This window comes from Dictyostelium purpureum (assembly GCF_000190715.1).
Source record: "Dictyostelium purpureum unplaced genomic scaffold DICPUscaffold_73, whole genome shotgun sequence".
Lineage (NCBI taxonomy): Eukaryota > Evosea > Eumycetozoa > Dictyosteliales > Dictyosteliaceae > Dictyostelium > Dictyostelium purpureum.
Window position 1 is genome coordinate 1 of NW_003519410.1, and position 12,809 is coordinate 12,809.

Below are 12,809 nucleotides of genomic sequence, written 5' to 3' on the forward strand. Positions count from 1 at the left end.
GATTTGTATTCTATTTACTTTGTTCTTTCTTTTTATTTTTTGAAGAAAAAACTTTTATTGGAAAAAAATAAATCAATTGAACAGAAAAAATTAAAAAAAGAATGGTTTTTTTTTCATTTGTTTTAATAGCCGATTCTATTTATAATAACATCAAAAAGTAACCTAAAATAATAACACCAACACATCACCACTATAACAACAAAAACATTTCCTGCATCACTCTTTAAATTTTCATTTACATAGACACGCACAACAATCCTTTATTTTAATTTATTCTATCTCATTTCTACCACCATTATTGCAAAGTGTTTATATTTAATATATTTGTAGTAATATTATAGTAGTTATGGTTTTTATTATGTTGTGTTTTAATTATCATAATAATTTTCATTAAAAACTGATAAAACCCACTTAAACCCCACAAAGACACTCATAGTGTCTCATTGGAGGAAAAAAAAAAACAAATATAAAAAAGAAAAACCACTAAAATAACCACACACACACCCACCCTCACAAAAATACAATTTTTTTTAAAAAAAGAAAAACTATAAATAATTTCTCATTATTACCCCAACTACTATTTCCATCAACACAACCATCATACCATCAAAAAAAAAAAGTTATAAATTTTCAAAAATCAAAAAAAAACTGTTTCGCCAATTGCCACCACCACCATAGAAAAACTTCACCCTATTTTTAAAAATTGGCAAAAAAAAAAAAAAAAAAACATTTCTCACACCCCACACAAACCATCAAAAGATACATAAAAACACACATCACACACTCATACACAAAACAAAACATTGCAACCAAGATTGCACCATAGGATAAATTTTCTTTTTTTTTAATTTTTATAATTTTAATTTATTTTAAAAAAATAAGAAAATCAACATCTCATTCCAGCAAGATAAAGTTTTTTTTTTTTATATTAACTGTTGTTATTTATTGTGTGATTGTTAAAAATAACTTAGCGCTATCATTCCCACTATTTTTATACCCCTTTTGTTTTTTATATCTTGGGTTACACAACCCTCTCCAAAATTACTATTGTTGTTTGCTTCAATACATCATAAACATTATTATTTTAAAAACTTAAAAATTACTATATTTTTTTTAAAAAAAAAATACCAACATCAACAATAATTATTATTATTTTATTTTTATTTTAATTTTAATTTTAATTAAAATTTTTAGAAATACTATTTTTTTTTTTTTTTTTTTTTTTTTTCCCCTCTTCCAATGGGAATTTTTATTTCCTCCCATGGGGGGCATAGACAAAAAAACCCTCTATAATTTTTTATTTATTTGTTTTTAAAACTTTAGGAAGTTAACTTTTTTTATTTTTATTTTTTTTTATTTTTTTTCAAATTAAATTTTTAATTTTTCAAAAACTCATTGGATTTTTTTTTTATAAATTTATTTTTTAATTTCATACCACCCATATCAATATCATCAAAATTTTATTTTTATTTATTTATTTATTTATTTATTTATTTATTTATTTATTTATTTATTTATTTATTTATTTATTTATTTATTTATTTATTTATTTATTTATTTATTTATTTATTTAGTTATACTTAAAAAAAAAAAATTCTAATTAATTTTAATCTTTTAAATAGCACCAAATATATTTAAAAAAAAAAAACTCAACATATAATATTACATTTTTATAAAATTACAAAAAATTAACAATCAAGTTAAATTTAATATATCACTACACTTATATAATACATTTTTCCCAAATATATAATAACACAATGGTACACAGACTCAATAACATTTTAAATAATAATAATCTTGATGACGAAGAAATTGCCATCAATGAAATCCAAGATCTCAAAATAATTTCACCTTCTCTTAGATCACCAATGGCAACACAAAATATGAATAGCTTTAGATTTGGTAACCTTAATAATAATAGCAATATCAATATCAATAGCAATAACAACAACATTAATAATATGTCCAATAAAATTCAAACAGATATTATGGAAGAAGATATTCTTGAAATTGATGATTCACAGCCATCATCACCCCAAAAGAAATTTAAATCATCAACTGATGAATTTGAAACTATTTCAAATAATAATATTAATAATAATAAATCATTACCACAACCAATATCATCAGTTTTTAATAAAAATAATTTTAATTTTGAAATGTTAAATAAAAAATATCAACAACAACAACAATCCTCAAATTCATCATGGTCTGTAAATAATAATAATGGTAATAATAATAATAATAACAATGGTAATAATAAAAAGGATCAAGAAGTTATCAATAGCGAAAATGGTGAATCTGATTCAGATTCAGAGTATGACGATGATGACTATGAAGAAGATGAAAATGATTTTGAATTTTCATCAAAATTCGATGAAATGAAAGGCCACCCATCATCAAGTCCTAATAATCTTTTAAACTCTCCACCATCAAACACCTCACCAAATAGTAAACTTCAAATCTATAACTATCAACAATTATATAGTCCAAATAACAATCACCATAATCATTCACATCTTAGTCCAAATGGTCATCACCATGTCCCAACAACTCCAATCACATCACCAAAAACAAATCCGGGTACTCCATCAAGACCATTCCCAACCCTTGATTATAAAATAAAGTCAGAGTCAGTTAAGCAAAATCCAGATGGTACCTATAGTTGTCCATATCCAACTTGTAATAAAACTATTAAAGGTAATAAAGGTAATTTATCATCACATCTTAGATGGCATAGAAGACTTGATGCTGAGGCTGGTGAGCTTCGTGATTCTAATCCAGTTGATGAAGGCGAAGAAGAATTTACCACTCCAATCAAACCATCACAAAGAGGCATTCAATTAAGAAATCAAATGATTCGTTATGGTTTAAATTTATTTAGACAAGATAGCCAAGGTAAATACCTTTGTTTCTTTGATAATTGCAATTTACGTATGCTTACAAATTTTTCAAGACACATTGCTAAACATGAAAGAAAGAATGACCGTATTAAACCAGATTTGGTTTCACTCATTCCTACCTCACCATACCAACCATCAAACAACATGAGAAGATCTCACTCATCACCATCATCACCAACTACTCTATCCTCAAACTTCTCACCACTTTTAATTCATAATAGTTTATCAAGTGCTGCCGTTACCCCAATTTGCCAATCACCATTAAACCAATCATCACCATTTTCACCACTTCAAACTAGCGCCTCACCATCGATCACCTCATCCCCAATTCCAAATGGTTCTATTGGAGATCATAAAAATAAAAGAAAATTACATGTTAAAATTAGTAGTCCAAATCCAAACTCTAATGGCAATCACAATAGTAACAATGCCACAATTTTAACTCCACATAGTGAACCATGTACACCAACTACTCATAAAATTAATCCATTTGCTCAATCACCATCATTCCAATCACCCATTTCATATATCCATAAAGATGGTGGTATTATTAGTATCACTGATAATAAGAGCAAAGGAAAGGTTGATTCTTTAATTGCAGGTGATAATAACCTTTCAATTTTATCATCCCCACAACCAAGCTTACTTTTATCTCCATCTCAAAGTGATTTTTCAGCTGTTCCAAACTCACCAACCTCACCATTAAGATCATCAAGATATATGAACACTCCATTATCACCATTATCTCAATCAACTCCATCACTAACCAGCTCACCAATTATTATTAACCCAATGAATAGTCTTGGAAGTACTTCAAACAATCTTTTACCAATTCCAAACACTCTTACCAAAGATAAAGATATTTCACTTATCGACAATAACAACAAAGATAGCAACAATGATGACGACAAAGAAAACAATAATAGTATTTTTGCTTTAACCCAACTTGCCAAACCAATTTTAAGAAACAATGATATTCAATGGGAATTTAGAAGAGGTCCTCTATTAAATAAATCCAGCCCATCATCCCCAACCTCACCATCAACTTCACCATCATCTCCATTTCAACCATCAATCGTCCCATCATATAATCCATTAATGATGAAAAAGAATAAAGGTGAAGAAGAATTTATTGCAAAATCCCTTTTAGACCTTAGTCATATAAACCATAACGATAGCGATTAAACTATAAAAAAAATGTAAAAAAAAAAAAAAAAAAAATTCAAATCTCCCAAATCCAATAATTCTTTCAAATTGTATATAAAATGTGTATAATGTATTTTTACCAATAAAAAAAATTCCACAAATCAAAAAAAAAAAATAAACAACAAAATATAATAATATCATCAACACCGCAACAATCAAACATCAATCATACCTTAATGATCATCAATCTGAAAATATTTAAATATAAAACAAAAGAATTGGAATAGTCAACTTTTCTTTAAGTCAAATTGATATTATTATTATTAAATTTTAAAGGAAATTTTAAAAAAAATATATATATTTTCTTTCTTTTTTGTAAATAAAAATAAAAAAATTTTTAAAAAAAAAACCATTTTAAACGTTGTGTACAAAATTTAATTGTTTTATTAATTGTTTTTTTTGTTTGTTTTTTTTTTATTTTGAATAATTGGTCCATTTACCACCAGCTTTTGAATAAAAATCCATTGGATAAACTGATTGCCAATCAATAGCGCCTAAACAAACTTCTGCTTCGTATGGATTTAAAAGAGGTGTAGTGAAAGCGTAGCCCCAATCAATTGATAAACGTGGACATGCAATTTGAATCCATGCTTCAATATCAGAAAACATATCTAACTTTGCTGGGAAAATTTCTGATAAAAGTACTACTGTATATTCTTTATTATTTGTTTTCATGAGATTCTCTAAATGTTCCAAAATTTTAGGGCTACCTTGTCTACCTAATGTTCCTAAAATAATTCCAAATCTTTTTGCATTGGTTGCTTTTTCTATAGCCTCTCTTCTAATTTTGTACATTTCTTCAAAGTCATATCTTTCGAGAGAGAATACTTTTGCATATGGGTCATAACGATACGCTTTAACATGTGGATTTGATATCATTATTGATTCTAAATGAAATCTACCATCTCCTAAATAAACAACAATTTCGCTGTCTTCTTCGCTTAATTTATTTATTTTTGGTGATGTACATCCTAAAATTTCACCTGGTGATAATGGTTTTTCTTGTGGTATAAAAATATTACTAAAATATTCTGATAATGGTTCTTTTGATGACTAGATTAATAAATAAAAAATAAATTTATGTTAGATACATATAATTATTATATTATCTATAACATATTAAAAAATAGTTACTTGAAGTGATGCAGAAAATTGAATAGTGGATACCATAATTAATTTTTGAGATTGTTTAAAATTGAACTTTAAAGTTTCGATAAAATGATTTAAATCGAATTGGATATCTACAAATACATAAAGCATTCTAATTTCACTAACATCGATTGGAACTAAACAACTATGACCATAATGAACCATAAAATCTGCACCTAATGAACGAGCTGTATAATCATCAACACAACATGCACCATATGTAACATCACCCATAATAATAGTTTCGACATTTGCAAACTTTTCGACAATATCTGAGATAATACAACTATACATTAATAAACCTTCTGGAAATTGTAATGCCACTCTTTTGGAGTTGGCTTGTTTTAATCTCCAAATGGTCTTTAAAATTTCAAAATTATAATTGCTTGGTAATATTTTAACTGCATTTTGTAAATCAACATTATTTAAAATTTCGTCTGGTATTTGCTGTGCTGCCATTGCCAATCCTCTGCCAAAAATTTTAACTTTTTCTAAAATTATAAAAATCAATATATTAATATAAATGGAAAAAATGAATTTTATAAACATGAAAAATTATTACTTTCAGTGGTAACCATATCTTTTGTATTTGGGTCTGCTGCTGCTGCTGCTTTAATTTCTCCGCCTTCAGCTGCTGCTGCCGCAATTTTCTTTTTCCCAACGAATCTTCTCTTTAGTGTAACTGATGTACCCTGGACTGGTGCCGTATTATTATTTACATTATTATTATTATTATTATTATTATTGCTGCTAGATTCATTATCTACTATATCAACGCTATTGTTATCTGACATTTTATATTTGTTTTTATGTCTTCGTTTTTTTTAAACAAATTAAAAAAATATTAAATTTTAAAAAAAAAAAAAAAATTATTTTTTTTATTTTTAAATTATTTTTTTTTATTTTAAATATTTAAAATTTTTTTAATTTTCATTTATTTTTATAATTTATAAAAACAAAAAATAAAAAGATTCATAAAAATCATATATTTATCTATTTTCATCTTATATATTTATAAAAATGGGTCGTTCTAAATCTCATAATAAAGCATATATTACCATGTCCGAATGGGTAAGCGACTTTGGTGGAAAGACTGCCAAAGAAAAGAGAAGCTCATTTAAACCATTACCATTTTATTGTTGCAGTTTATCACTACAGCATTTAGAAGAGCCTGTATCAAATGAAAATGGAAATTTATTTGATTTAGAGTAAGTAAATACAATACAAACTTCATTTCTTTTTTTTTTTTTTTTTTGATCATTATTAACATTGTCTTTTAAAATAGAAATATAACACAGTTTTTAAAAAAGCATGGAAAAGACCCGATTACTGGTAATCCTGCAACTATAAAAGATTATTTCCCAATTAATTTTTATAAAAATGAAAATGGTATGTAAATTATTTTAAAGATTTTTTTTTTTCAATTAAAACTTGGTTATTAATATTATTTATTTAAAGATGAATACCATTGTCCAATTTTAGAAAAGGTTTTTACAGATTTTAGCCATATTGTAGCAATCAAAACAACTGGGAATGTATATTCATATGATTCAGTACAAAAATTAAATATTGAAGCAAAGAATTGGATAGATTTGTTAACAGATAAACCATTTAACAAATCTGATATAGTTACAATTCAAGATCCAGTAAATAGATCGTCAAAAAATACAATGGGAAATTTTCATTTTGTTAAAGAGGGTATAGAATTTGAAAAAGGTGAAGTAGAATCAAATGTGAATGTAAATGATGCAACATCAAGAATTTTTAAACAAATGCAGGAAAAGGGTATTCCTTTATCTGAAAAAGATAGTGAGGTTAAATTAAAACAAAAAATTCAAGAAAAAGAAGAGGAGTCTAAAAAACTAATGACCGAAGAAGAAAAAAAGCAAAAAATGTTTGAACAATTTAAAAAAGATAAAGCAGAAAAAGAAGAATCATTAAAGAAACGTGCAGTTCAAGCACCATCATTCACAAGTACAGGTTATACAAAGACACGTCTAGACGAAGAGCATCCATCACTTACTCCTGGCAAAACTACAAAAAAGAAAGGGTATGTTCAATTAAAAACAAATTTGGGTGATTTAAATCTACTATTACATTGCGACTTGGTACCAAAAGCATGCGAAAACTTTTTAGAACATTGCGAATCAAAATATTACGATAACCTTATATTCCATAGATTAATAAAGAACTTTATGATTCAAGGTGGTGACCCAACAGGTACTGGTAGAGGAGGTGAATCAATATGGGGCAAACCTTTCAAAGATGAATTTAAACCAAATTTACTACACAATGAAAGAGGTATTCTAAGTATGGCAAACTCTGGTACAAACACAAACAACTCACAGTTCTTCATCACCTTTAGGGAATGTCCTCATTTAAATAATAAACATACAGTATTTGGTAAAGTGGTAGGTGGCATGGAAGTTTTAAAGACTATAGAATTGGTTAAAACAAACGAACAAGACAAACCAAATCACAATATTAAAATCCTTGGAACTAAAGTTATTCAAAATCCATTTAGAACATTAGACGAGGAGCAATTTGAAGAGAAATTAAAACAAGAAAAAAAAAATAGAGAAAAACTACAAAAATCAGAGGTATTGGATGAACAAGTTGAAGGAAATCAAAAAGGCTTATGGTATAGTAATCCAACACCAGAATTAAAAGCAAACAATGATAAGACAGTCGGTAAGTATTTAAATAACTCTGCATCATCACCATCCTCTTCATTGGGCAAAAGATTAAATGAATTACCACCAAAAAACAATCCACTTAAAGAAACTTTAATAAAACAACAAGAACAACAAAAAAAAGTAAAAACCTCATCATATGGTAATTTTTCAAATTGGTAGTAATATATAAATATAAAAATGAATAAATAAATTTTTTTTTTTATTTTTTTTTTTTTCATATTCCTATTTATAAACATAATATTGGGTGTATAGTTTACAAAACTAAAATTATTATTAATTTTAAACTTTTATTTTAATGAACAATAATGTGGCATATTTTAAAATGAAATTTGATCTAATGTAAGATTAGCTTGTTCTTTTCCTTGGAGGATCATACCAAATACAAAGAAACTGTGTGGACCTATTGATGATTGATATGATGGTAATGTTAAATAATGGGTTTCTTCATTTTGATCTATATTCCAAATTGATCTTCTATCCTTTAAACGAAGGGTATAATCTGAATAAATATAAACTTGTTTAACGTCAAAACTTAAATTGTTTCTAACATAAACGTCATATTGGGTATAAGTTTGGCCACCTCTTTCATGAGCACTCCATGTTCCAATTACCTTTTGGTCAATTTCTATTGAACTACAGTCTATATAAATTAAAAGGTTAGTATAACTTTAAAATAAACCAAACTATATTATTTAAAACTACAGTTATTTGGGTCATGTTTATTGCATTGATAATTGTTTGATGCAAAACAACTTGAAATTATTGATAAAATTAATAATAAATAAACTAATTTCATTGTAAAGTTTTTGATTTGTTTTTTTTTTATATTAATTAATATTATTATTATAATTTTTTTTTTTATTCCTTTAAATATTTTTTTTTTATAATTTTAATTTTAAAATAAAAATAAAAAAAAAAAAATTTTAACATTAGATTTATTACAAAATATACATACACTATCAAATATTAATTTGGTGGTATTAGATTAAAAATAATATTTTTTTATTAAAAAAAACACAAATATTATTAATAAAAACAAATATTTCCATTACTATTTAAATTGAAAAATTGTTAACTATGGTTGATGCATTATTTTTGTTATTCGTTCCGCTTTATGTGGATTGAACAAAAATAATAAAAAAAATTACGTATTTTTTTTTGGGTTTCCTATGAACAAATGAACAGACATCGGAGAAAAAATAAAAAAAATAAAACCAGTGCAGAGCTTCAAAAAAAAAAAATTTTTATTTAAAAAATAATTTTTTTATTTTAATTTAATTTTTTTTTTTTTTATAAATTTTTTTTTTTTTTTTTAATTTTCATCATTTTGTTATAACTTTTATATACTTTTTATTTTTTATTTATTATTTGTCTATAATTTTAAAATTTAAAATAAATATATATTTATATTAAATATATATATATATAAAGAAATGACAAATTTAGTTAGATTTAAGGTCAACTATTACACTCGTTTAGGTCAAGAGGTTTATATATCTGGAACAGGTGAAGCTTTAGGTAACTGGGAAGAAGCAAACTCAAAAAAACTTCACTATTGCGATAATGGCGATTGGGAAACTTTAGTTGAATTTAAGGGTGATGAAAAAGAAAAAAATATTGAATATAAATACTTCATAATGGATACTAATGGTGAAAAAATTTGGGAAAGTGGTCCAAACCGTAGTTTAAATTTAAATGATTTAAATTCAAATTATATTCACGAATTTAGAGATACTTATCAAGTAAGTATTTTATTATTTTTATTTAATTTTTTTATTTTTTAATTTTTTAAATATATTAATAATTTTTTTTTAGAGCCCAACTTCAGCTGAAAATACTTATTTAGATTCATCATTCTTTAGAGAAGTTCTTTTTAGCAGAGAAAATAAACAAGCTTATTCATTAGTTAAAAATACTTCATCAGGTATGCACAAACTCTAAAAAATTTTATTGTAATCACCAAATATTAATTAATTTTTTTTTTTTTTTTATTGAACAATTTAAACAGATAAGGTCATTATTCATTTTCAAGTTAAATCAACCTATGTACCACCAACTCATTCAATTTATATTGTTGGTAGTAATAGTGCTTTAGGTAATTGGAGAACTGATAGAGCAGTTAAACTTTCAGACGAATTTTACCCAGTATGGAAGGTTGATTTAGAATTTTCAAAAGAACAATTACCATTCTCTTATAAATATATTATTGCCGATAAAACCAAATCATATGTTCACTGGGAACATGGCTCAGATAGATGGTTCACCGCTAGCACTGTCCACGCTACTGAATATTCCAATACTACCAATGAGGATCGTGACTTTTTCTTTAATGATGGTGAATTCAAAGATAGTCAATTATTAAGAACTGCAGGTGTAGCTGTACCAGTATTCTCATTAAGAAGTAAGAAGGGTTTAGGTATTGGTGAATTTAATGACATTAACGCTCTTGTCGACTGGTCACACCAAACTGGCTTACATATGATTCAAATTCTCCCAATTAACGATACAACCGTTTACTATACCTGGAGAGATTCTTATCCATACAGTTCAGTCTCTGTTTATGCACTCCATCCAATTTATATTCACATTGATTCATTAACCAAAGATCCAAAGATTTTAGCAACTGTTGCCCAACATCGTGAAAAATTAAACTCTCTTCCAGCTTTAGATTACGAAGCAGTTATGAACATTAAAACCACTCTTCTTAAAGAAATCTATGCCCAAGAAAAGAAATCATTAGGTCAAAATAAAGAATTTACAGATTTTGTTAAAGAAAACAGCGATTGGATTAAAGCTTACGCTCTCTACTCTGTCTTACGTGACACCCACAAGAGTGGTGATTTCACTACATGGCCAGTTTATTCAACAATTACTCAAGAAGATATTGAAAAAGAAACTTCACCATCATCAAAATATTATGACAGTGTTTGTTACTATTACTTTGTACAATTCCATTTACATCTTCAATTATTAGCCGCTTCTAAATACGCCGTATCAAAGAGAATTGGTTTAAAGGGTGATTTGCCAATCGGTGTAAATAGAGTTTCAGTCGATGCTTGGGTTAATCCACATCTCTTTAGAATGAACATGTCAACTGGTGCACCACCAGATGCTTTTGCTGATGATGGTCAAAACTGGGGTTTCCCAACTTATAATTGGGAGGTCATGAAGAAAGATGACTATGCTTGGTGGAGATCTCGTCTAGGTCAAATGTCTAAATACTTCCATGCTTTTAGAATTGATCACATTCTTGGTTTCTTTAGAATTTGGGAAATTCCAGCCAACTGTGTTACTGGTTTATTAGGTAAATTCAATCCATCACTTCCATTATGGCGTTCAGAGTTAGCAAATAATGGTGTTTGGGATCTCGACCGTTTAACCCAACCATATATTAGATATCACACTTTAAGAGAACATTTTGGTGAATATGCTGACTACACTGCATCTAAATTCCTTAACGAATACTCATCCAATGTCTATCAATTAAAACCAGAGTTCTCCACCGAAAAATTAATCGAACAAAATTTAACAGCCGATGATGCCATGTACAAACCAGGTCTTTTCAAATTAGTCCAAAATGTTTCATTATGTGCTGACAGTGAAGATGAAAATCGTTTCTATCCAAGAATTGAAATCACTAAAACTAGTAACTTTAATGAACTTTCAGACGATATGAAATCAACTCTTCATCGTTTATATATCTCTTATTTCTTCGAAAGACAAGAAGAATTATGGGCTCAAGTTGCACTTCAACGTTTACCATTAATTAAGAAATGTACATCCATGTTAGTATGTGGTGAAGATCTTGGTATGGTTCCAAAATGTGTTGAACCAGTTCTCCACGATCTTGGTATTCTTGGTTTAAGAATTCAACGTATGCCATCTGACAGTAACAAAGATTTTTATCATCCAAACGAATATTCCTATCTTACCGTTAATACTACCTCATCACACGATATGTCTACTTTAAGAGGTTGGTGGGAAGAAGACAGAGCTCGTGCACAAGTATTCTACAACAGAATTCTAGGTATGTTTGGCGATGCACCATATTTCTGTGAACCATATGTTTCCGAAGCTGTTATTGCTCAACACTTACATTCATCAAGTATGATTTCAATTTTCCCACTTCAAGATTGGTTTGGTTTATCAACTGAATATGGCAAGAGAGATCCAAAAGAAGAAAAGATCAACGAGCCATCAAATCCAATGCACTATTGGAGATATAGAGTTCATGTCAATCTTGAAGATTTAATCGAAGATACAGATTTTAGCAAAAATATTCAAAGATTACTTTTATCATCAAATCGTAATTTAGATTAAATATAATAAATAATTTAATAAAAGATATGAATAAATATTTATAGAAAAAAAAAAAAAACATAAATAGTTTATTTATTTAATTTACATTTTTTACAATTACATTTAAAATAATAATTTTCTTTTAATAATTTTTGTCTTTGTTCGAATGGTAAATCTTCGTTGATATAGCTAATGTTTAATTCTTGACCTTTTTTAAGTGGTAATCTATCTACAATTGGGAATAATGCCATAGAATGATTATTTTGATTAAATGCCGATTGCACATTTGGTTCACATGAGTGGTTACATGAATTTATTACTCTATACAATCCAACTCCTTTTATTGATTGTGATGATTGTTTGTTTGTTGCTATAAAATCGCCAATATCGTTTATTTGTATTTTTAATTCACTTGACTCCACTGTAATAAAGTTTTGATTTAATGGTGTTTTTGAAACTAGTGTATCTATATACTCTTCTAAAATTCCAATTGGTTCAACATTTGATGAATTTAATTTTAAAATTGAATTAAATTGGTGAAATCTTTCATTAT

At 26.8% G+C, this 12,809-nt stretch overlaps 5 protein-coding genes across 5 annotated transcripts; 3 read left to right on the forward strand and 2 right to left on the reverse strand.

Annotated features, from left to right (window-relative positions):
• The first annotated feature begins 1,269 nt into the window (after window positions 1-1,269).
• DICPUDRAFT_97418 (uncharacterized protein) lies at window positions 1,270-4,451 on the forward strand. The gene has a single exon (XM_003286491.1). The coding sequence runs from the start codon at window positions 1,761-1,763 to the stop codon at window positions 4,089-4,091; it is 2,331 nt and encodes a 776-aa protein (XP_003286539.1). The 5' UTR covers window positions 1,270-1,760; the 3' UTR covers window positions 4,092-4,451.
• A 75-nt stretch (window positions 4,452-4,526) lies between these two features.
• Window positions 4,527-6,055, reverse strand: DICPUDRAFT_150525 (uncharacterized protein; the record flags this gene model as incomplete). The annotated part of the gene is made up of 3 exons (XM_003286513.1): window positions 4,527-5,165; window positions 5,247-5,752; window positions 5,824-6,055. The coding sequence occupies 3 exons, from the start codon at window positions 6,053-6,055 to the stop codon at window positions 4,527-4,529; spliced, it is 1,377 nt and encodes a 458-aa protein (XP_003286561.1).
• A 226-nt stretch (window positions 6,056-6,281) lies between these two features.
• DICPUDRAFT_77418 (uncharacterized protein) lies at window positions 6,282-8,116 on the forward strand (the record flags this gene model as incomplete). Its single annotated transcript, XM_003286492.1, has 3 exons — window positions 6,282-6,469; window positions 6,547-6,650; window positions 6,720-8,116. The coding sequence occupies 3 exons, from the start codon at window positions 6,282-6,284 to the stop codon at window positions 8,114-8,116; spliced, it is 1,689 nt and encodes a 562-aa protein (XP_003286540.1).
• A 158-nt stretch (window positions 8,117-8,274) lies between these two features.
• Window positions 8,275-8,753, reverse strand: DICPUDRAFT_77419 (uncharacterized protein; the record flags this gene model as incomplete). Its single annotated transcript, XM_003286514.1, has 2 exons — window positions 8,275-8,597; window positions 8,660-8,753. The coding sequence occupies 2 exons, from the start codon at window positions 8,751-8,753 to the stop codon at window positions 8,275-8,277; spliced, it is 417 nt and encodes a 138-aa protein (XP_003286562.1).
• A 518-nt stretch (window positions 8,754-9,271) lies between these two features.
• On the forward strand, window positions 9,272-12,321 carry DICPUDRAFT_46840 (uncharacterized protein). The gene is made up of 3 exons (XM_003286493.1): window positions 9,272-9,699; window positions 9,773-9,881; window positions 9,966-12,321. The coding sequence occupies exons 1-3, from the start codon at window positions 9,391-9,393 to the stop codon at window positions 12,275-12,277; spliced, it is 2,730 nt and encodes a 909-aa protein (XP_003286541.1). The 5' UTR covers window positions 9,272-9,390; the 3' UTR covers window positions 12,278-12,321.
• Window positions 12,322-12,809: the final 488 nt, after the last annotated feature.

Coding starts and splice junctions, on each gene's coding strand:
- DICPUDRAFT_97418 (XM_003286491.1), top strand. CDS start 1,761: ATGGTACACAGACTCAATAACATTTTAAATAATAATAATCTTGATGAC.
- DICPUDRAFT_46840 (XM_003286493.1), top strand. CDS start 9,391: ATGACAAATTTAGTTAGATTTAAGGTCAACTATTACACTCGTTTAGGT. Junction 9,700..9,772: donor AATTTAGAGATACTTATCAA/GTAAGTATTTTA, acceptor ATTTTTTTTTAG/AGCCCAACTTCAGCTGAAAA. Junction 9,882..9,965: donor AGTTAAAAATACTTCATCAG/GTATGCACAAAC, acceptor CAATTTAAACAG/ATAAGGTCATTATTCATTTT.